At 36.6% G+C, this 25,287-nt stretch overlaps 1 protein-coding gene and 1 long non-coding RNA gene across 2 annotated transcripts in view; both read right to left on the bottom strand.

Moving 5' to 3' along the window:
* The window catches only part of PROS1 (protein S), a 29,196-nt gene that overhangs the window by 2,662 nt on the left and 1,247 nt on the right, over positions 1-25,287 (bottom strand). Inside the window, exons 2-14 of the mRNA XM_071756927.1 lie at positions 22,373-22,530; positions 21,328-21,352; positions 20,910-20,996; positions 17,460-17,582; positions 17,225-17,347; positions 15,259-15,384; positions 12,037-12,158; positions 9,643-9,761; positions 7,398-7,587; positions 6,264-6,431; positions 5,087-5,255; positions 3,659-3,807; positions 2,651-2,864 (exon numbers count right to left, since the gene is read on the bottom strand). Coding sequence (XP_071613028.1) covers positions 2,651-2,864; positions 3,659-3,807; positions 5,087-5,255; positions 6,264-6,431; positions 7,398-7,587; positions 9,643-9,761; positions 12,037-12,158; positions 15,259-15,384; positions 17,225-17,347; positions 17,460-17,582; positions 20,910-20,996; positions 21,328-21,352; positions 22,373-22,530 — 1,773 coding nt within the window. The remainder of the gene's footprint in view (positions 1-2,650; positions 2,865-3,658; positions 3,808-5,086; positions 5,256-6,263; positions 6,432-7,397; positions 7,588-9,642; positions 9,762-12,036; positions 12,159-15,258; positions 15,385-17,224; positions 17,348-17,459; positions 17,583-20,909; positions 20,997-21,327; positions 21,353-22,372; positions 22,531-25,287) is intronic.
* On the bottom strand, positions 2,907-3,649 carry LOC139802165 (uncharacterized). The gene is made up of 2 exons (XR_011728533.1): positions 3,280-3,649; positions 2,907-3,240 (listed from the first exon to the last, which is right to left on the bottom strand). It is a non-coding gene; the product is annotated as an uncharacterized lncRNA (long non-coding RNA).

The raw sequence follows: 25,287 nt of genomic DNA, 5'->3' as shown, positions 1-25,287 counted from the left end.
AGAAGTCCTCTTCCATCCAAAAACCTGTGTGACTATTTTTCATAGTAGGCTTTTCTGTATTAACAACAGCAAACCAATAGTTTGTCTCCTGGAGCCCACTGTTCTTGTTCTGACTTAAAAACAGATGTTTACAGATTTAGAGGTCACAGAAAGAGCCATCTTCCTTTTGCCAGAAAGGTACTCTGGATAAAAATTCGTAAGTTCTCAGATAGGAGACCCCTGGGAACTCTACACATTTTACTGCTTCCTTATGGCTTCTTCCAAGTGGTTTTTTTTTGTGAAAGACTTACTTTATCCGTTGCTCATTTAGATATTTTTTGTTATAGAAACATCAGATAATGGATACTGTTTCCAGGAAACAGTATGTTAAGCACAGTATCAAGCAGGCATTACTCTGAGGTTTTCAGGTACAGATAGGTAGACATACAGTGACCCAAGTACCTTCAGCAACTAGGAGGTTGCCAAGAGGCTGATCTTAAGATGTTTATCATCCTGTCCCTCCTAGAAGATAGACTTGATGGTCTAGGGTACAAGAAATGTTGTTTCCCTGTAATTTTATTTTCCTGTAAGCCGAGGCAGTGTAGTAACAGTCCTGTAGAACTGTGCCCTTCTGTTCTTTTTGCTCCAGTGACAACACTGCTGTTATAGAATTATCCAAGTCTCATTTAGCCTGCACTGGCTGTGTTGAATTAATTAACAAAGCAGAATTCTCCCAATACTGTAATTGGTTTGAGGACTTCTGGTCTTCATGAAATGGAGTATTTTTTTTAGATGCCTTCAATCACACAGCTCTCTGCACTGTAGCTCAGTGTGAGCATCCTTACCTACTTTTTATATAGCTCACTAATCACAGAGGTTTTTCAGGCATAAGTGAGAATGAATGTGTGAACTAGTGTAGTCATACTTGCTGTACTTGGGACCTGAAGTACTTTTTCTGCATTACTTTTTCTCTAGTAACAGAGGATGTTGTGAAAGAGGCTCCTTTGATTAACATGGGGAGCATGGCTGTTGCTTTTTTGCGACCTCTAAACAGCAATTGTTTACACATACAAAGTTTTTTTGTTGATTTGAAAGGTGAAGATACCTTTTAAAACTGAGAGATTACACTTACTTTCAAGGAGCAGCAAGTAACTAACACTTGCTTCTTATCTATTTGAGAAGCATAACTGAACCCAGGGTTCAGTTACTCCAGTTCAATAATGCCAATTATTCTGTGGCTGGAAACAGAAAGAATCCTTTAAATATCACAGAGATTAAAAGGTCTAAGAAACGACCAGAATCTTATTAAAGTTACTATAGCTCAGTTACCTACTGACTCACCTCTCCTAAGTAATGCTGACTTCATCTCTTACTTTAGAAGGCAGCTGGTATTACAAAAATACTGATGCTTATCTATTGTGGTATGTGAATGTACTGCAAAATTAGTGCATTTTTCTCATTCTAAACATTCCATTTGAGTTGAACTCACCTGGCTACCTGGTTTCCAAGAGACTGCATATCCATTTAAAAATAAAATCATGAGGAGCAGTTGTCGAATTTGTTATTTAAATCTTGTTATGTCCTTGATTAGGAAGTCTATGAAGACTTGTAGATAACAAGTAAATACCAACATATGAGCAATCATCATTTCAGACAGAGGCTCTGGTACCTGCTGTGCTGCCCTAAACACCTTGCTTCTGATGAGCAAGTCTAGAGGATGGAACCATAACCCTACCTTCCCTCTGTACGCTACTTTGGAGGAAATACCTAAAGAAACCATCTCCAAAAGATGCACAGTTCCTCCCCTCTTTCTGCTCCTGTGCACCATTATCTCCTGCAGTAGGAATGCACTGCATATGAAGACCAGCTATAGCTGGGGCAGTGCTGTAACACTACAGCCTGCATGTAAAGTGAATTTCAATTCAAGATTGTATTGGTCAAACTTTTAGGATTTCCTCAGGAATTGTGATTTACTCTTCCTAAAACACCTCCAATAGAGGATGGAGAAAAACCCTGCCCAGTAGTCATGTTGTTCCCCTGACAATTTTCAGGTTTGAGGATCTCGGGCTTTGAAAAATCTTCATGCTATTTTTCTTTATGATCCACCCTGCAGTCAAATTATTTTATAGATAACCATGTATATACTTCCCATACAAAATAATGCTTGTACAAGTGTTTAGACTGGGGATACACTTGTAGGTTGTCTAAAACAAAATATCTGCTCTTTCAACACATTTTCTTACACTTAAAGTTTGCCAGTCATCAATTGCCCAGAGTTTAATTGCTGAAACCATATTCCTGACTTCTTCTGCACTTTGGACAAATTACTTACAAATGCCTGGTTTTCCTACATGCTTAATGAAGTTCCTAAATTGTGCCAGTTGATGGCATTTCAGAAATACTCAATGCTCACTCTTCCCCGACTCAAAAAGGAAAACATTTTCCAAATTCAAACCCCTAGAGAAACTCATAGAGCCTTTTCATGGGACTAATAATGCTACTGTTAAAAAGCAGGCACTCTCAAAAGCTGAACTGATTGGAAAAACAAGAAGCACTTTGGGAAAAAAACCTGTTTCTTTTTGTGCAGTTGAAGGTTTTTCCTAGCTTGGATATAAGGTTCAGTATAATCAGGTTTGTAAATATCAAGTTAATAAAAAGAAATGTAATTCACCTGGCAGGCCACCCAAGTAGGTAACAACACTTGTCATCATTGCTTGATGGAGGACAGACAATTGCTCCGAAGTGCTTCTGTCTGTTTGTGAATCAACAGACAGTTCAAGTTGCTCTTTGGTTACTAAAAGTCCAACCACCACTTTTTTGGGTGTACATAACTTCTTTGATTCCAGATGTGCAACAGTGATGTTTCCAATAGTCACAATGATTTTCTAAATTAAAGAGAAGAGGTCACATATAACACAAAATTATACTTAGTTCTGATGCATTTTATATTTGTAAGTAGAAAAAAAGGAAATGCTAAAACCACATTTTAAGAACAGGTACTTCAAATTGGAAGTTACCAAACCTGATGTATAAGCATCATGCCACTCATTTATATTCTTAAATAATCTTAAATTTATAAGTGAGAATGTTTACTATAAAAAAAAAACAAAACACCTCTGGCTATGGTTCTGATGTGAGAGCCTGTTTCTCTTAAAGGCAAAAAAGGACAGCTACAGCTTCAAGTATAACCAGCCAAGTGTTCATTATCCATTTTTATTTCAGGCAAAAGCATGAATTAGCCGTGGTGTATAATCATGCTGTCTTGGGATCCTTAATATAAAAAAAGATGTAAATGGAAACTTAATAATAAAAAGATATGTTTATAAATTGAAACTATCATGATGCCATTACTATAAAATCATCATTCTACTTCTGTCAAAATCCCCTTTCTGCTTTGTGCTTTTGGAAGGAAAGGTTAAATAAGACATGATGTAGCGGATGGTACTTGACAAAAGAGCACTGAGCATTCAGTCATTGCTGTAGCAGTCAGTAATAATAATATATTTCCTACATATTCCTCACTATATGATCTAAGTGCTTTACAAATATTAATTCAGCCTACCAGTTCCCCTGCAAGTTTTCAGTTTTTTCAGATCTTTCACAAATGGACTAGTAAATTGAGACAAAACCAAGGTGTGACTTATATTCATATCAGCTGCTATGATAATTGTAAGATCACCTGTGAGTCAGAGGAGTCAGAGTCCACTATGGACAAAGCAAGAGGCACTGTTCCATTAGAAACCAAAGCAAACATAACACCAGTGTCTGTGGATGGGCGAATAGTCATATTCACATTAATTAGCCAATCTTCAGCACTGTCAGGATTATCTGTTTTAAAAAGAAAAAATGAAATTAATAAATCCATCTATTAATGACAAATTAATATGATGTTAAACATTTATATTTTATCAGCTCTCATACAAATTCCAAAGCAGTCCCACTATTAAAATGAGAATATGTGTATAAATGTGTAAAAATATAGGTGTATAAATATGCAGATGGTGCAAATATAATTTCTTATGATGCATTCATAGAGAAGCTAATATTAAAATTACTATTTAAAGAGATATTTGTAATATTTTGACTCTTTTCTTGCAGTGTCTCTTCCCTGTCCCTTTGGTTTCTTGATTTCGAGTAGTTTCTTTGTGAAGCAGAAATCATAAAATATGAGGTGAGGTTATATTTCTACACAAAGCTAAGTAAGCTGGGAGACAGGGGGCTGTAACAGCTCCCAGAAAAGCAGCAGTAGGTGTAGTCAGACCCTCTGATTTGGGGACTGGGGGGGTGGTGAGAATGGAAAGGACAGGGTGAAGTCATGACAGCAGCCCTGAACACAAAGGTCATGGCAGCATGGTGTTTGCCAATGAATGGGAAGAAAGTTGAGGAAATGTGAGTGGTATAGGAAGCTCTGATATAAGCTGGTTGGAAGCACAGAATATAAAAAGCTGGAGTAAGTTGTTTAAGTGGGCTAGGGAATTTAAAGAACAGGTTTAGGAAAGAATAGTAAGTCCTGGGATGAGAAAAGGATTTTGGATCAGAGCAGGGTTCAAGGGTAGCATAGTACTGAGGATAAGGAAGAGTATAATGACAACAGGATTTGGGACAGTGCTCAAGACATGTCTCATTCTGGGCTCTCAGTTGAGCACAAGGAGATCCTGGATTGGATATTTTGAAATTAGGGCAGGAGGTCAGGCAAGAAAGTTTTGGGTTCAGGAAGAAACAAGAGTTGCACCTAAAATCTCTAGACAGAATACAGAACTGCACACACAAAGCTATGGGTGATCTGTTTCTCTATTTCTAATCTTCTTTTTCTGTCAGTAAAATGGTAACTTTTCCCAGTGAAGAACAGAGGAGAGAATTAGATCTTTGGGAAGTTAATGTGGTCAACAGTGTCTATCCTTTGCATGTTAAGAAACCTAAAACATTTGGTATTACATAAAGGATACCCAATAGGATCAGAATTCTGATTCAAGCAATTTTCTAACTGAAGTTATAATTATAATTATAATTGCTGGATGCAGTGGTGTATGCGTGTGTCTCTCTTTTAACAGTTCATTAGTTCCATCACTGGTACAGCAAAAATAGGAATAGACTGAAAAATACTTACTATAGTTTATGTGAAACTTTGCCATTCCTGTGCCAGGGTAGAAGGATCCTCTCTCCACTGATACTAAGCAGTGTTTGCTTTGCTTTTCTTGAATAACTTCTTTTACACCTGAATGTCCCTGATTCATCAGGTTCCAAGCACGAATGCATCCATCTAGACGAGGGTTAATCTATAGAAAAATGACAGCATTAGGTGCTGCATCCAAAGTTGTTTTAAAAATATCAATAAAAAGGCATTATGTTGCCTATTGACTTACTTCTGGGTAGCTAATAGCCTTATCAATGCTACAGGTTACAGCACTGATGCTGGGAGAGAACAAATAGCATCCACTTAGTACTTCAGCCTTCAAAAGGTTTTTCTGATTTAGTAACATTTCCCATTTTGATGCTAGTAATCTGTACAAAAATGATTGCTTCCATTTTTAAAGCTCATGCTGCCCTTTTGTTCACATCACAAAAGCTCTTCTAGAGCTGAAAGAGTGATCACTAGCACTGCTCCTGGTTCAAGGTTTCACCTCCTTGTACCGAACTACAAAGACATTCCTGGAATGACTTTTTATTGGTTAAGAGGATGTTGTTATATTGTTATATCACATTTTTCCCCTTCACTTTTGAGCCAAAATTGACTTTTTGTGGGGTTTTTTGTTTGTTTGGGTTTTTTGTTTGTTTTTAAAAGGTGCAGCCTCCATTATTTCACCATTTTTTGCCTCTCTGTAGACTTCCCATTAGTTTGAAAGCTCCTGGACTGAGAGCAGACAGTCAGAACAACTTGACTGTACCCATAGCCAGCATAAGACAGATATTGAGGATGGAAGACTGAAAAAATTATGGGCCTTGTCTAGCCTGGACTATTATAAAATGTAGTAAAAATGAAAGCTCATTGTGCTGCCTGCACAGAGAGCTCCATACCTATTCAGAGTCTAGCAAAATCCAGCAAATATGAATCACTCTGAAATGCTGTTGCAGCAGAAGTGGTGGTAATTTAGGGAATCTTAAAAATATATTAGGAGGCAGACTACTGAATCCTGAAATATTAGACTGTAAGTGCTGTGTTTTTATAACTCAAACCTAACTGAAGACAGACTGAAAGGCTTCACACATCAATCTTCAAAACAGTGATTTAATAATATTGTATAATATAGTAATATTGTTTAATACCATTCTGTTATTTTAGTTACCTGTTTAACAAGAGTGTTGCCCACTTTGCGAGGTAATCCTGCAATGTACACCTTAGTTTCCAAGAAACCTTGTGATTGTTTAAAAAGAGTTCCTGGGCTGTTAATACTCATCACAGCTTCCTTAGCTATTTTTACACTGATGCTGTGTTCTAGTTCTTCAACTGATATCTAGAATTAAATAAAAACAATTACATTATATACACATACAAATAAGTAGAATATTTTAAATACTAATTACATACCTGTGTGAAGCATTAGTGATGTTTCTCTAAATAACTTGTAAAACAGTTTTAATGCAGTCAATATTTACAGCATATTTAAATTGGAATGATGACAACTGTCCATATATATATGGGCATCCATAGAAGGATGATCTTCCATTCTATCCCTACCCTATGCCTGGGAAAACCCATGCAAGCTGAGTAATGTGCTTTATGCAATAGAGTTTGCAAGAAGCCTATTTCTACAATTGCTCTATATCTAATCCATGTTTGGCATAAAGTTCTCCATGCTACAGAGGACTGAATCTTCAGGTGGGACATAGACAAAACAAGTTTGACAAATAATCCTACTGTTGCAAGGAATCAAAGTAGACTTTTAATCTCAAAGAAGTTGGACTGAATTGAAACAGAAGGGATGTGCAGAATCCTAACTTCTCCCACCCCACTTTAAAACCAAACAAACCCTAACTGATGTTTGTAATTTGGTGTAATTTATAGATGGTGTAAGTGAGCAAGGCCTTTTCTTAGGTATGCAATCTTTAAGAACAAGATGGATTTCTGGTCTAGCAAATGTAAAACTTGTTCTGTAGATAAAGTATCTAGTAACTATGCACTTGGCCATGCAACCACACTTTTAAATATTCTGATGTTCCTGTTTTCATGATTAAAAAGAATACTTTCTATGTTGCCAGCTAGTGGTAATTACCCCTTTCTCAATTGTAAACAGGTGCCACAATTTCTCAAATGCAAGGCATTTTTGTGCATTTCTTGGTTGCTTTTTAAATCTGGGATTTGAGAGCATTATTCTAAGTCTTTTTAATAGTCACTTAGTTTCTTCCTACTTTACTAATTAAGACAGAATGTGCCCATAGAGGGTTAAAGAAAGGAAAGGGGAGAGGAAAACCCAACTTACTATATGCCACAGCCCATCATTAATGGCTTTTCCTCCACTGGTGACTTTTGTTCCAAATTCATTCTTGAATTGAATCTCAATCTTCCCATCCCGAAGAGCGAGCAAGATCCATGCTGAATTGTCAAGGGATTCTGCATACAGTAGAACTCCCTCTGCATCATATGTCCGGAAATCAAATTCTGCTGTAAATCTGGGTTGTGAAGAAGGAATCTTAATAAGAAGACAGGAAATATGAAACACTGTATAGTCTAGGATAACTCATGAACACTGCAAAAAAACCAAAAGATCAGAGATACTAACCTTTTAGTAACTCGGTATCTGAGCAGTTGTGATTTGAGCACATTAGTCAAAACCAGAATCTGATGTAAGGTTTGTTCATCTGAATCCAGTTAAAAGTTTTGAGATTAATGCCCTGATTTTAAAGAGTCTGCATTCAATTCTCAAATATGCTATGAGTGCTACCCGTGAAGGACATGACACGCTCACGAGAAAGAAAATAGATGTAATATTCCTATTACATTTTGTGGAAATGTGATGCAGAAAAAATACACAATCTCTGATCTTCAGTACAATAGGTTTGCCAAATATTGTCCTGCAACAATTATCATCTAGCAACTTGCTTTTGTTACTGCTGCCTTTTATATGTCACTCTAACTTGTCTGGATTCTGGCAGTCGGTTGCGTTTGCATTTGTCGCAAAATTATGGTGTACAACATAGCATCTAATAAGATATTATAGTGGAGGAGGGAGAGTGTAATCATAATAATAAACACTGTCCATGTCTCCTAAAACGTCTAGCCTGGAGAAAACAAATCATTTGGAGGTTAGGATTTGCTGAAGATGACAGAAGAAACAATTGAGGAAGCTGTAATTAAGAACTAGGGCGGCTTTCACTCTGTTTTGTTCTTTGTCCACTAGATGTCATTGTCTCTCATAGAGGCCCAGAGAAAAATCACTGTATTTAAAAGTAAACTCGTAAGATACCTTCAAACATTTATCATCTTAGAAAGGTCTTACAGGAGAGCGTTAATACCGCAACAATTTGGAATGGGGTCTGAGGAAAGAGCTTCAGGTCCTTCTGTAAGGTTCTGAGGCTCTGGGGATCACCAGCTCAACAGCTGCTGGTGCCCTCAGGTTTTTAAAACAGTAAGTCAAGAAATGCTGCAATTTCAGCTGCCACAGTGAAAAAAGTCCAAGAGTAAGGAAGGGCTTGCTACCATCAGCAATCCTTCTGACAACTCTAATGGGCTCTTTAGAGCCCATGGCTCTAAAGATGGCTCTTTAGACATGGTGCTGTGTTGTTAATCAGTGTTGTTGGAACACCCTGTGAAAGGAAGCATGGGGGTGAGGGGGAAGAATTAGCCTGGGTTTGTTTCTCAGCACTTCATGTAGGAAATATTACAGCTTTTACCCAGAGCAGAGGTGAAGCAGAAGCAAGATTCCAGTGAATTATTCCCACATACAACTGGAAAATGCACAGTTACTATTTTCCTATAACATCTAAATTTTATGTTGAGAATTCTAAATGCCTGCCTTTATCTGTATCACCACCTCACACCTTCCCCAGGCCCTGCTCTTTGCCTCAGGGGAAGAGTAAGCACTTATCATGAGGAAGTACCACTCTTTTTGGCTCCCTTGTCAATGAATGAATGGAACCCAATACTTATTCATCTTACTGCCCTCAGTCCTCTTCTTTCTTGTCCGTTCAAGTCTGGATCTCTTTGAACTCTTTCACACAGTCCATACAGCTCTCCCTACAGCAGCACTGGTAACCAAGACACTAGTGGCTGGAAGACTCCAACTTTCTTAGATCATAGGTATGATCACATCTCAGTGCCAACAATGTATGTCTTAGCCTTGCTGTGCATCATTTCCTGGTTGGGACATAGCTTCTGCCTCTTCCTGCTTGCCCCTAAGATATCCAAAACAAACTTGCTCACCTTTTAGTTTTGCCATATAAGAGAACTGCTGTCTATACTGATGAGGTTGCTCAAGGACATGGTACCATCAATGAGAGATACTGTAAACTGATGCCAGAAACATTACTCTTGTGTGTCCATTTTCAAATGACTCCAGCTTCCTCTGATTACTAGTATATGTAGGAATCTGAATTACTGATCTTAACTAGTGGGAAGACAGTGATGTAATTTATGCATGCAAAGCACTCTTTCTAAACCCTCAGAAAATTAATGGAAACAAATGTCCATAATTTCAATGCATACTTTTATCAACAGCAAATGCTTACCTTGTGACATTTGGCAATTTAAACTTTAAGTACAGAACGGGAATTCCTATAAATTGCTCTGCCAGGTAAAGCAGTTCATAATTCTTTTCAAGGTTCAGCGGGACACAGGCAGTTACAGACTGAAAATGGTGGAGAATAAAAAGAAAAAAACTCTTAATGCATTGTGATACTTTTTCTGGTAACTTGTAATGAATATTTAAACAGCTAGTATTTGAATTAAGAATTCAAATCTTCCACCAGGTGCTTTCCTTTCACCAGGGACCTGTGGCCCACACCTACTAGGGTCCTACCAGGTTCCATTATTAAAGTTGTCTGGAATGTAAATCTCATAAGGTATTAGAAGGCAATGGGGTGAGACCTGTGGATTCAGAAGATTTTATTTGAAAATAAATAAGTAAAACACCTTTTATTTTCTTTATCAGTATTGATGTACAAAAAATTATAGCTGACTAATCTCTAGCACTACTTAGAATAATCTACCTGGATTAAAAAATAACAATTTACAAGTGGATTAAGTAACAGATTTAATAGAAAATGTTTCTATATAGTTGTTCCTTGATAGTTATTTGAGCTTTGAAAAAAGAATGTTAATTAAATCAACACCACAATTCCTGCAGAAATAGCACTGAATTAATATTTATGAGAACTCTTAGTCAGGATATGAAGATCTCAAGACTACATCCTCAGGAAAACTGTAAAAGAAGTTCAAATTATTTGAGTATTTGTGGCAACCAAAAGGCCTATAACAGTATGTAGAACTGGGATAAATCCTAATGCTCTAGCCAAAGTCATTGAGAGTAATCACAGTCAGCCAACTGCACTTGAAAGTAAAGGAGAGAAAATGGTGCTTATTCTTTCAGGTATTCATCTACCTGGAATTTTAAACAAAGATGTTCATATCCAGGAATAATATGTGTTTCATGTGCAGTGCAAGCTTAAACTAGCAAGACATTCAGTAAAACATCAGGTATGCATTCTAAGGCATTGTTTACTTCTTTATCTTCTGAAAATGTGATGTTATTAATTAATATCTACAGTTCTGCTTTAAAGGTAAAGAACTCAGATTTCCTCTAAGTACAGAGAATTAGGCTCTGCATGTGGAGAGAGATGGGATGATTTCTGTAGTATGGTTTAGAGCATTTGTCACACCAACTAGTAGGAGCCTAAAAGTCTCATTCATCTAAAGTTATCCCTCAAAATATCTTGATTATCTTCTATATGATGGCAGCATAGAAGTCCTACAGAAGAGAATGATAAAGAATAGGTATGAAGGGGTTTTCTGCCCTCAGGACATCCTGTGCTTTGGTAAAAGTTAACAATGCAGTTCTCAAACTCTGGCTTTTGAATTCTCAATGTGTAAGTTTCATTAAATGTATAGGTGTTCATCCTGAACTTTATGGCTACTTTATTTTGCTAGTGTCACTAGTCTTTGGATGGCATATAATTTTTCAGCCAACTAATATTTTTTTCCAATTAAAAGGCCTGAAACTAATTTCCAGTTAGACAGTTAATCAATTTTGATCAACACTACTGAAAATAACATGTAATAAGGCAAGAAGATGCTCTTCCTATTTCTTGAAAAAGGAAAATGAAATATAATGACTGCAAGTGTTGTTCAGATATTCAATTTCAGAAAGCACAAACAAGACCTAATACATGCTCGAACTTGTCAAATCTTGTTCTTACAGTCTAAGCCCAATTTCCTTACACTGTTAGAGCTGTTTGTTGTTGGCAGCTATGTGGGCTCACTTAGCTTAACAAGCCCCAGCCTGCCCAAACCCTTCAAGTATACAAAGAACCTCTCACAATAAAATCCTTGAACGGGGATTCTCTAGAGGTTCAAACTTTCTGCTGTTAAGTGTAACTTTTCAAACCAAATAAGAACAGCCAACTGTAGCTGCCAGAAGTTCTTCAATTGGCAAATATTACTGTTTTTTTTTCTCAAGCTATGGCAGATGAGAACTTCCCAAAACAATCCAGCTTTTTCAACCCAAACAGGCAAAGCATAGAGAAAGTCTGAAAAAGGGAGTGAAAACTTTTACTAAATCTAGGGAAAACCTGAGAATATATGGATAAATGGAGTATTCTGGCTCTGAGTAAACTGAACAGCAATTATTGTTTGAGAGGCTTAATTTGGAAGCAGCAGAGAATAAACATGTCAGGGTAAGGCAAGCTTCTCTTGACAGGACTCCTATAAGTAAGCATGCGTGAACTGAATGGCATACAAATCCCTACTGTGTCAGCTTTGAGACACAACAGAGTCCCCAGGACTTTCTCAGAAATTTGGAATCAGTTCTCTAACAGCTTTCTCTTTTCCTTAATCTAACTTGTCCTGTCAGCAGGAGATACCCAACTTTGGTTTTCTGTATGGAATTTTACATAGTACAGTCTTACCTCACAATTCTTCATGTCCTTAGAGAGCTTGAACCCTTTCTTGCCATCACAATAGCAGCTATAACTTCCTGGAGAGTTTACACAGAGTTGAGCGCAAACGTTTTCAGCACATTCATCAATATCTAGGAGAAATGGAAGAACATAGAAAGATTTTTATTTAGATTATTCATGGTGCAGAGTGAAAACTAATACAACAAATTGAATAATGGACAAGATGGGTGGTCTGGTGTAACATGAATCCAATAGGCGACAGATGCTAAGCTAAACTAATGCTACTGCATGTCTCCTATGTAAAATTTACAATCCAGAAATACCTCCTAGGTATGTAAGACCTGGTAATGTGAATAGAGGCATCATGTGCAGAGCTGACAAAAATTTGGTCTTTTTGTGTACCAATAAGAAGCTGAGCTCTAAGGTGGTTGAATTAGTGAAAGGGATCTCGATAAATCACTAATATTTCTGACAGAAATGCCATTCCAGCTCAGGAGTGAGTAGAAGGAATTTTTAATCTAGAAATACAGCATTTTGGCCTTTGTCACCTGCAGTACCTATTGATGGGAGCAAGATACAAGGGTGGGTTGCAATGTCTAAGATTTTATTTTAGACTTTCATTCAAACTTCTTTGCATTTTTTGCTGATGCAGATTTCTAACTGACTGGTCCCTTTATTTCCTCTAGCTACAGCTAGACTACCTCTTAATCTTTTATTTGGCATGTGTATTCCTTTGCATTTAGAAATCATTAAATTGTTTATGGTCTTGGAGAGGGTTACCTAACTCCGTAGGGTGCAAGCTCAGCTTGGTGAAAGGGATTTTGCTGTGAAAATAATTTCCTAACAATTTCCAGTGACTGTCTCTTTAAAACTACAAGGTGATGTTACAATGTGAAGCTGCTTTTGTGGCTGCTGGTTTTGCATCCTAGAAAAGAGGCAAATGAGGCAATGACAAAATTCAAAATGTAGCCCAGCCATAATATGCAGTGGGTGAGGAGAACACTTTTTGTGTCCTACACTATCCTGCCTGGTTTGGGGAAAAAATGAGGTTTTTGAAATTGCCAAGGTGGCAAAAAGAAGATAATCAGATTCCATATCTAAAATTGTATGGCTTCTATGAAATGAAGACTGTACAAGTATCTTCCTCTGATAGTTATTTATCCCCACCGGTGGAGAGACGCTGTAGCAATATTCGCCTAGGAATGGGTGAGGAAAAAACCCAGACCCTCCTCTATTTCACTCAGACTTTATTTATCATCACAGAGAGTTGTGCATAAATGGATACCTACTTGATTTTTCTAATAAACATAACTGAATTTGGCCACCTACATGCCGTATGACAATGAAAAGCTAATGTCATTTTGTATTTCTGTAAGGCTACATTCCTGTCAGTCTGTACAATCCTGTCCTTAGACAGGATTTGGTGACTCATTTAATGTGGTTACAACAAGGTCTGAAAGCTTAGCAGCATAATCCTCCTTCTAGGAGGTAATACTTTGCTCATTTTAATGTCCTCATCTTGCAGCCTTCTGGAATCCATGTTTCAGAAGAAAAACAATACTTAAATTCAATTGGATGCAACCCGTGTATCTGCAGAAAATACTAAGGCAGAAGAATCAAATTAATTACTGTGAAGTTTTTCTCATTTCAGTGCACACAGGGACACAGATTTGTTGGTAACACTTTAATCCCACAGTAACTGGACAAAGAGCAGACTTCTGAATATGTAATCATTACCACTGCGTAAAGCTTTGTCACAAGAAAGCTACATAAAAAGACATGAAGCAAATGATTCACATCCTGTAAGAAGCTACTTCTATGTCCTTTTAAGCAATAACATAAATACAGCATTTTAAATTAAAATCTGGCATTGACTTTTTTTTTCTCAGACTGTCAATGTAAAAAATTCCTCTTTGTAGTGGAACTCCAAGAGGTTATACATCTCTTCAAGAACTGAAATTTAATTTCTGTTATGTGTACTAGACAGAAACTTTAACAATTGGAGAGAAATAAAACACCTTCTAGGGCAATTATGCAAATATTTTCAACACTTAACGTTATCTCCTGATGGTCTTTGTATGAATGATTTCTTGCTGCTTTACTCCTAGCAATCAGTACTTTTCAATCTTCCTGTAACTGTTACAGAACTTTGTTTTGAAAAATTTTCTTTCAGATATTCATGTCAAAAAGAATATTCCTGAGGAAAGATGATATTGCTGAAGGTCCTTTTCTCATGGCTCCTTTTCTATATATTTAAGAACATTTTTATTTCAAATGTGGGGCATTTATAAAAAATCTTTTATACAACTGTCACGCTGTCATTTCCAGGCTAGAGTGGAGATCAGTTCACTTTAACGCTGTTATTTTCTAGCATAACCAGATACCCTGAGGAAGGATTAGACACTTGGGTATTCCTTATTTTAAATGGAATTCAGTTACCCCAGTGCAATACTTTTTCCAGCACCTGAGATCTAAGGATGTATGAAGGACAGAGACTAAGCCCCGGCCCTGAGGGCTAAATAAGCTGCTATAATAAGCGGCCTATCAGATGGATTATGAGAAACTTTTAGGTTTTTGAACCAACCTGATTAGGCAGGTTTTAATTTCTGGCTATTATCTCTTCAAAATCTTCTGAAATGTCTTGCCTAGTTTGGAATTGCCAATTTTTTCTATAACTTTTCTTGAGTTGGGGTTATATATTGAACTGACTGGCATCAAATATATTCATTAAACCTGTTATGATGCTTGAAAACAAGGTACAAAACACACTGGTAATGTCCAGATCCTTAATATATTGCTCCAAGTTATGTGAAACATGCTAGCTGGTTTGAGAGCTTGGACAGAAAGTCCTCTCTACAGTGGGACAGGAGAGCTCCCATGAACTGAGAAAGTTATCTGGCATACAGCAGGATATGGGAGCATCCCACAGAACCCACCAATGTCTGGAAGTAAGTCACTGGAACTGTATACACTATATGTAACATAGCCTGGCTGAACCTCTGAAAGAAAAATTGAGTCATACTGTAATAAACACTATGGAGATTAATAAATACACAATTATCTGAGATGCTAGAGTTTGATATAGCAGTGGATTAAAAAAAAACCAAAACACACACAACAAAATAAACCAATAAACCAAACAAAAAATACCCCAAAACCACAACAAAACACAGGGAAGATAAAAGAGAGAAAAAATGGGGCAGGGAGAGGGGAGGAGTGGGTAAGACCTACCTTCACATTTCTTGGAAGTTGAATTATATGTGTAGCCTTCTGCACATTCACATTCGTATTTCCCCAAAGTGTTTTTACAGGTAGCCGTCCCACAAATGTTTGGATATAACAGGCATTCATTTATATCTGGCAATACAAAAAAGTTATTAAAATAAGTCACTCTCTAGCATACCATTATTTCCTAACCCTACCCAAAACTGTGCAAACTGACTGAGGCTGGTTCTTTCTTGCTATGTCTCCCATGCTTTCATAGCAGACAGCTGTAAAGATTTCCATATGTCTCTAAAAGGTACTTCTGCATGCCCTCAGTGAAAAAGCAGTTCTCTGCCTGCCTACCTTTCTCATTCTCCCATGTTCTATGGAAAAGGGCAAAAGGGATGCATGTTGAAGAAGGCCAAGAGAGAAGACAGTCTGAAGATTTCCTATAAGCTAAACCAGATTGCATTATGAAATCCTATCTTAGAAAAAGGCATCCAGAAAACAACAGAGAATCCTATCAGAGTATCTTACGTGCTATAATCAATTCACATCAAAATCATCTTTTAATTTGCTATGCTGACAGGTGTTCAAGTCCCTCACTGTCTCTTCATACCTCAAACCATCTTAGTGTCTATCTTTGACATTGTTTCCAATTTTTCAATGTCATTTTTACAATGAAGATTTGACACTGAAGGCAATATATAGTACACAGACAGAAAAATATGAAATCCCTGATAGTAATTCAGTTCCTATTCGCATGTGTGGGGATCATTCTTGTTTTCTCTGTAATTTTGTAGTAGTAGGGAATGGTACTGCAAAGGCAGAACAGATTCTGACACTGGCTTGCAAGGACTCCCAAAACATTTTTTAAGTCAAAGGAATTTGGCCTACTTTTCTCCAATTACTGTATGTACTTCAAATTCTGAGGTATATAATCTTGTAGTTGGTTGTAATGAAACAGTTAAATCCAGTTTATCAAGTGACTAAAGTAGTAGTCTAGGTACTAAGGTATATTAGTGTATCTTTATCCTTGATTATTTTTTTTTACCAACTTTTCCAGTATCATTCTAAGAATTATAGAGATTCTAACCCATTTTTCTTCTTGCCCCTTTTGACAAAAGTGTGATATTCTGTTCTTCTGGAGTATCTTTGGAAATTATTCATTTGCGAAAAAAAGAACAGACCTAAGGAAGTGACAGCAGGAGACGGCCCTCAAGTCTGGCCTCTTACAGTATTTGACATTATCCAAAACTGTTGGCATAGCTCAGCAGGAAAATGTATGACTTTAAAATGGAATGAGGTTGTATTTTTTTTGTAACTAAAGAAAAAGAATTGCTAATTATTTTAGTACAGAGTCTTCATCTGGGACAGAATGAAGCACAGAGGTCATGGCCAATAACAAAAGACACAAGCATGTAAAGAAAAAAAAATTATGCTGGGGGAGTAAAAGACAAATCTTTCTATTAAGAGCAATTTCAGATTCATTCCTGTTTGCTTCTCCAATGAGCTTCAAACTCCCCATAGAGTAGCATCACTAATTATGAGTGATTCATCCTAAACTAAGTGATTACCAGACAGGATCTCCATGGCAACAAAGTTAGCTGGTTGCACCATGCTGGATTCATGTTTCATTGTGTTTAAAGGGTATGTGAAACTGTGACCAAAAGAAGCTTTACAGAGCTCTAATAAGGAAGCAGAATCTAATGCATGCTTTATTTCTTTTTCTTTTTTTCTTTTATGCTTCTCTTTTTTTTTTTTCCTGAACTGCTTTCAACCGCACCTCAGTTCCTTGATTTGGTTCACTATGCAGCTGCACAAATGCATTCCATATGGAATGAGTGGCCAAGCTGAAGCAGGACTGCATCTTTCAGAGGTAACGCAAGCTTCTGCTTGCATTTGTAGCACTACTGGACTAAATTCTTTTCTCTCTACTTAACAGGCAATGTCCTGTCATATAATGATGCCTGCCTGATGTCTCGCTTCCTACCTCCACAATCCCATTTATTTGAATGCATGAAGTAGCCATCTTCACATAAACAACGGTAGCTTCCAGGTAAATTGGAACAGCGTTGGCTACAACCTCCATTGGAGTCTTCACACTCATTTATATCTAAAAGGAAAACAAAATATGGGTATACTTCAAGGTCTGACACTATTCAATAACAGTAGAAATATAATTGTATTCCTGAGAACTAACATCTTAATGAGATGAAAGACTATACCTTCTTCACATTTCTCTCCTTGCCATCCTGGTTTACAGACACATGTATATTTGGCTTGTCCATCTATGCAATCTCTATACCCATCTTTGTGGCATGGCAGAGGGCTGCATTGGTTTGAAATTTCTGTGGGATGAGAAAATTGGAAATAGTTGTTATTTGGGGTTAATTTTCCTCAGGAATCATTTTAGTCTTTCTTATTGTCTTCCCAAATTTCAGCTCTCGTTAAATAGGAACGGGCTTGATGCATAGCATTGAGTACCCAATCTCCTTTTTAATCTCATCAGCAAGAATTTGCAAGTGACTGAGAAAAAACTAAGCCACCAGTGGGGTTTTTTGGTTTTGGGTTTTGGTTTTTTTTTTTGAGAAACAAAACAAATGACTCACTAAGGCAAGTTAATCTCAGAAAGAGGTGTCCAAACAAGTCTGATACTATTTTCATTATGAATTTCACTTCTTATAGAAAAGTGCTCTGTCCTGTCATATTACCACAAATTTCACTAGGAATATAAAAGTTCAAGAACAGCTTCTTTGTTCAAGGAGGTCACATTTACAAATAAACTCACCCCTCAGGTTGGTGTGGCTGTTCAAGTTCTGTAGGCAGACTGGATACATCAGTGTCTAATACCTTTTGCAAATTTCTATTTCAATGACAAATCTGGATCATGCAGAGCTACTGAAGATTCTTTATACATCCTGGCCAGACCTCAGAAAGCAAGGCTCAAAATATATAGATTGGGGCAGAGAAGATGGAATTCACTGTCTTTTTTTTGTTTTAATTTAAATACATACCAACTTCTTTTAATTTTTCCTATTGTTTTCATAATTGTACATCTGCATATCATATGAGGCATCATTCTCTTTGTGTCTTCTGAATATGCTGATAGTTTTATGGATTATTTTTCTTCAGGTCTCCAAACATTACAAATATACTGTTTCTATTTTAAAGTTATGTTCTTGTAAATCTCTGGAATGTCATTCAGAGCAATGCTTTTTTTCTTTTTTTTTTTTTTTTTTTAAATGTGGTGTCATAAAAGAACAGGTGGCAGAATGATAAGAAGAAAAGATTTTGTGATGTGCAGATTTAAAAAAGTGGAAAGAATCCCAATGTCCCAGAAGACGAAAACTTGCTACAATTATGTACCTAGGGCCTCAATTTCTTAAATGTTTCTTTCTTCACCCAAAAGAACCCAAAACCCAAAAGTTTAGGGTTTTGTGACAAAGAAAGTACATTTGAAAATTCAATCTACTTCTACTTTAATTCTGTTGCAAGTAAATTCAAAAGCCTAGAAGCCATCCCAGCTCCAAAATTATAGAGCACCTATAGAATAGGCACTGTAATATTCATACTGTGTGTAATATTCATACTGCAGACCAAATTACTCTAGTTGCAGATGAAGACTGAGAGAAGAAATAGAGCAGAAACAAAAGGAATGGGTTAAGTATGCATCCTTCACAGCAATTTCCAAATGGAAGTTCTAGAACACCCTCCATTTTTTAATCTTTTTTGATTCTTTACTGCTTTTGTAAGTCCCAAGTGTGTGAACTAAGTTTGTTGTCAACAAAATACTTTGTAAGTGATAGATGTGGAAGTTACCCTCAGAGTGTGCAACTGGGAAACTAACTTGACTGCAAATGTTTCTGAGCAAAAGGTAGTGGTGGCTTGTGAAAGTCTGAACTGAGAGAAAATGTATTGGCATTGGCAGCGTGAAACGAGTTGATGGAAGGAGGTGAATTAAGAATATAAAGAGGAAAATTCAGGAAACCAATGAATGAAGGGAGAACTGGTGAAATATACTAGAGGAAGAAGATGAGACAGGATGGATAGGGCTGGATGGACAAAGATGTTATGTCCACAGATGAATGATCAAAATGTCACTGAAGGAACAGTAATTTAGCAGCCATTTGTTCCACAAGTGCACATGGTGTTCCTCTTTTCCCAGCCCAGGGTGCCTTCTGACCTACAACCCAGAAATGCTTTTTTTGATAAATGTTTCTGACAACAGCAAAATGTCAGACAATATACTCAGCCTGCAATAGAAAGAGTTGGTGGCAAGAAATGTATCCTGTATCCTCTGTCACTCAGAAGATCTGATATCCATGAAATGTGTCATGGTAAACTAGACAGATTTAAACGCAGGAATTTTTAAGTGCTTATTTTCAAAAGCAATTAAGTATGCAGATTTATGGAATATAGAAGTTTAGAAAGGTATATAAAAAAAAAAAGGTCTTGTACTCCTGTGAAAAATTTCCTTTTTTCTTCCTAGATGGGGATTAAAAAGTCAGTCTATTTACAGTTTTTAATTTTTTTTATCTAGAAATGTGTCTTAAATGTGTGTTCATTTCTGTTCTGAAATAAGTCATTTGGACAAATCAGAAAACAATTCTATTTGCATTGTTACTTCCTAGTGATTGACTGGTATTAACAGTTTGATTAATTTGCTTTTATAATGCAAATACAAATGCAGAAGTACTATTACTGTTAAGTATATTTTCACTGGCTAACACAGAAACACATTGATAAAATTTTGCTAAATCTTTCCTCCCAGGACCTCTAATGAGAGTGAGAAAAAGTTACATGAATGGACGTACATTTTAATTTGTGACAGCAGTCACATTGGTCAAGTGCTCTGGAAAATATCTTTATAAGTGACCATGTGCAGTATAATTATTAAGGATTTTTTTTGCCTTCTGTTGTTTTCAGTGACTAGAACAGTGCCAAGATGGCTAAGATCCTGTTTAAGATCCTGTAAGATCCCTGTTTAAACCAACTGAAAGCTTCTCTGATGTAACCAGGCTGTAATGGTTTAAGAGTTTTAGAGTGATGTTTCAACCATGACAAGTAGGAAATATTGTAGGGATTGCTTCCTGTGCATTTACTGGAAAAAACACAATTCACACTGGACTTACAAACATGTAAGTGCAAGAAGGAAAATTTGTGAGCTTTGAGTACTGTGATCTTCCTGTGTCTGGAGTCAGTGACCATGTCTTCCTGCTAATGCTTGAATTTTTTAGCTGGTAATATTAAACCATTTCACAAGGACTACCATGAACCTAAGGGCCAAAGAGCGACACAAAGGAGAAGAAGATGGTCTCTTCCCTTAACTGACAGAACAGGACTTGCTGGATGCAAAGAGTCAGGGGACATACTAGGGAACTTTGGTGGACTGGTGTAGGACATTTCTGTGTTTCTGGAAAAATTCTGCTTTACATTTGTCAGTCATGTTTCTTTTCCAGCATGCTTTATAAAGTTAAAATCAGTCACACTATTCACTCAGAAAATGCTCTGTCTCACTAAACGTTTTGTATCAATTCAGTTCCAGGTTATTGAGTCTGTCAGAGTTAAATGGAGATTTGTCTCTTTTTCTGCCTATGTGAACTGCTCTTTAGTCATGTGCATGTGTGTTCTAAGATGTGAGCACATTAGGTAGAGTATCTAAGAGCAGCACTTACCATTGACACAAGCCCTCAGGTCAGCTGGAGAATCTGGAGTAACTGCAGTAACCCTGAAAATCCCTGCTCGATGGGAGGCAAGGCAGCCTGCAAAGGCAAACCCACACAATCTGCTTATGGCACAAACACTCATTTAAACTGAAATTACAACAGCTTATGCATGACATCTTCAAAGAGTCTGTTCTCACAGCTTGAACCAGAAAACTTGTCTGGGCATATTAAGGACAGCTGATTACAGACCAACATTCTGAGTGTCTCTGCCAGGATGTAAGCACACAGAACAGCCTAGCAGCTACTGTGCATTATAATCAGCATGGAATTCATTAAGTGCTACAGGCAGAATAACTAAGCTAGTATTACCCAAATAAGACCACCAGTGAATGATATACTAGACTTGTTCAGGCTTTCTTGTACTTACTTAAATACCTGGGATAAAAATACTCCTGTAAGAAGAAAACAAAAATAAAGAGTAAGAAAAAATTAAGGTAGATAAAGCTATAGCAAAATAGTATCACTGAATATATTCTAAAACACATTGATATTATAACTAAAAAAAAAAGGCAATAAAGAAAAAGCTACTTTGAATCATAGGATATAGACCAAATTTTTTATATCACTGTTGTCTAGGCTGAGATAGCAGACTATTAAATAAAAACATGACTGAGTGGAGAGATTGAGATACTGCACTGAATCAGACACTTCCAAAGTGATAGAAATGAAAATTAATTTGGTGTGAAAATGACTGAAAATTGTCTCTTTAAGTGGGAGAATCTCGCCCAGTGCTGTTACTGGATGTAGAGCAGCCTCCTTTATTTCCATTTTTCACCCTAAAATAAAAAAAAGCCCAACATGGAGCAGGCTGAATATCTTATACGCAATTAATTCCAAATAAAGTGAAATATGTTATTAAAGCAGAAATTGTCAAAAACAGCTGATAATTGATTACTGAAACTATTTCATCTTAAGATTTAGTATATCCAAATACATACAATGTTGTTCAAGGACCAACATGAAATTGACATAGTAAGCAAAACAAAAATTTGTTTTAACCACATATATTTTAGTATGAAGCTGAATAAAATATACCTAATACTAATTCATGCATAGTGGGAATCAACTGAGGAAGAGAGTTCTTCCCACTTGCAAAGAAGCTTGCAGGGATATGTACAATCCCTTCACTCAAGGGCTGCACTGCCATGCAGCCTCTGTGTAAGATTTTCATTGAGGCCAACAGTTTCCTCACATGAAATGCTTTCAGACAACTGGTGATCCATTTGGAAATTAAAATAATATCTCCTCAACTGTTCTCTTTGCTAATACAGTCTTTGTTACTAATTGTGCAAGTTACACACACAAAAGAATTTCAAACACTTCTTGGTCTGCGTGGTGAGGATTTTTTTTAGCTTTGCAGTGTGAATTCTCTGTACTTCTCACTTTCCCTCTGCAAAAAAACAGATACTTACAGTTTCAGGATTATTTTCAAAGACTTCCCTGGCTTCTTCTTTATTGCATAATTCTTCAATGCACTCTCTTTCCAGATTTCCCTTCTTACTTTCTTCCATAAAAGAATTTGCTCGACGTTTCCTCACCAGAAACTGAGAGGCATACTGCTGGGATAGAACTTTGTAGAAAAAAAGCAGATCTGTTGTTATTTATTTAATTTTAACAGCTGAAAAACACTATAATAACTGGATAAATGTGAGAACCTAACAAAAAATTTGAATTAAATACTTAGTCAGGAATTGCTGTTTGCAACATTTTTGGAAAATATGGGCAAGAAATCCTAGGAATGTTTTGTGTGTGGCATAGCTATTTCTGATAGTAAAAATTCCAAGTTACAAAAAAAGAAATAATTTGTGCAATGCTATGTCTGATTCATCATTTAAATGTCATAATCAGGATGAGATTTTTTTAAACCATGGATATGCTAAAGTGATATATGTGACCAAAAAACGAAAAAAAAAAAAAAAGCTGTGGAGCTTCTTTTATATTACATGTTTCAGTGATTCAGAACTAAATATTCTGATTCTATTTTACTTATCTGAGACAAAAGACATGTATCTTATCAGCTCAGGATACCTGTTATATGTCATTAATATAAATGTTATTTTATTTTTCAGAACTGCAAAGAACAAGACAAAGTCAAAGGTAAGAATGATATTCTGAGATATATCAAAGCAGACAACCTACAAATACACTCAGATTTTACCAAGATAAAACACAGCTAGCTAAAACCTAGCTATCTTTCATACTCCAGATCCACCATGTTATGTGTCATTACTTTATTTTCCTGTATCATGTTACTGTCATTTTATTGACTTTCACATGAATGAAGAACAAATAATTGTGTAGAGAAATTCTATTTAAAACAAGATATTTCTGTTTGCTTTGATGTTCTTTGTAGAGCACACAACACTACAGGCAGAGCACCTGCCTCGTTAGTTTTAATTTTGGACATACCTTGTGATTAACAGAAAATGGATGAGCATAATTGGAAAAAGTCCAGCTCCTAGGGTTAAAGAGCATCGCTGACACATGTTAACTAGAGAGCACCACACTTCTACACCTGCCCTTCTTTTATCAGCCTCTGCATAATTTAATCTCTCAGACTAGGACAACTGAGTGAGGGTCATGATACCTGCAGTGCAAACCAGAAATGGTGTGCATGCATATTCATCAGTCGTCTGTGAAGAAGACCAATTCAAGCAGACAAGTCAATTCAGTACTCTTTATACAATACCTCAAACTCAGAGTTCCTTTATGAGATGTGCCAGCAGCCAAGTGTCAAAGGGCACTGACAGGAATGAAAAACTGAAAAGCCTTACTAAAAAGGGAAGCTAATGATTTCCAGAACATTTTCAGGAAACAGATGTAATTAATAGATGTAACTAATGTGTCCTAAACACATTGCTTAAGGTCTCCATCAAGTGACAGAGAACACAACTGAAACATTCTGAACTGCTGCAACATTAGATAATGACCTGAAAAAAACCTTTCTGTTGCTGCATCCTGGTTCTATTTGATGTGGGATAAGCTTGTCACTTCAAACTGATCTACTTGCTTTTATTCTGGTAAGGCAATACGTAAGATTTCTGGAGCTTAAGATGAACGCTTACTACTGAATATCTCACTGCAAGAGGGGTGACAACAAAATAGTAAAATTGTGCATTGTATTTGCTGATGCTGTTTATACTGGAGATTTCTACCCAGGCAAACAGGCTGATGTAGTTTTGAGGCAGAGGCTCTCCAGTGTTGAGGAGGCCTAATTCACAGGTGCCTTTAAATAATCTTGTTTATACCTTCAGCTACATCTTACTCATTTTGACACAATTTTTCAGTACAGGACAATTCCAAGCGCTTGCAATATTCTTGAGGACATTACAGCAGACATAATGCTGCCAACCTTATGTTTTCATTACAAAACATGTATGGAAACAGGTTATGGAAAAAAGGTCTTTCCCTCTACATCACAGCAGTTCAGTATTCTCCTAAGCCATTTTCCTATAATTTCTGAGTTTAAATAAAACATGTAACTTAATGTAAATTCCATATTTTTATTGTAAATGCTTCAAATCCCATGCACAGATTTAGTAGCTTATTTATTCAATTGTTTTTTCCTTACAAAGATGATTATAGGACTTTTTATTAAAAAAAAAAAAATCATGACCGCTGCCATTTCGGTTTCAGGCAACTCTTCCAGTTCACTTCTGACCCTGCCAACCCAAGAGTTAACCCTTAATGAACCCAATGGGTTTCATGTGATTATCACTGATGGCTTATGGAATTCAATAGCCTTACAATTTCAGTAGTGTTGTACAGACACTGGGTAGTCAATATTTATCAAGCACCTATTTAGAAGTAATGCTAGTGAAAAAGAATGGGGGAGGGAAGATGAGATTCAGTGCTTCCTTACAGTTGTTTTGCAGTGCAGATGTAACTATAAACCTGCCTTAGCTTAGATTAGAGCTTCTTACCTAATAACCCAGTTATAGAAAGTGGTTGTAGCCTTCTAGTGCACTCTCACAGAAACTTAGAAAAACTGACAAACTTGAGTAAAAAAAGAGCTATGATGCCACTGTAGAAAGTAACATCACCTTGTCTGGACAGCTGTTACACTGCAGTAAGGTCCATAACTCCAGCAACTAGTCTCTCAAAATGCTCATCAGTAACCTAAGCTTTATGAAGCCAACAAAGCCAACCAAGTGCTAATGTTTGTTACTTCTTCATCTTATCCAAAACGTGTCTTTCACGGGATCCTGGACCAAACATAGTTGCACTGAGACTAGGGAAGAGGTGTCTTTCCTAGATAGTTATTGAATAGTATAAGTTGCATTATTAATATGTTTCCATTTTCTCTCCTTTTTTTTCTTTTTTTTTT

This window comes from Heliangelus exortis, chromosome 1, assembly GCF_036169615.1.
Source record: "Heliangelus exortis chromosome 1, bHelExo1.hap1, whole genome shotgun sequence".
In the NCBI taxonomy this organism is placed as follows: Eukaryota; Metazoa; Chordata; class Aves; order Apodiformes; family Trochilidae; genus Heliangelus; species Heliangelus exortis.
This window is presented reverse-complemented; position numbering and strand designations above follow the sequence as displayed.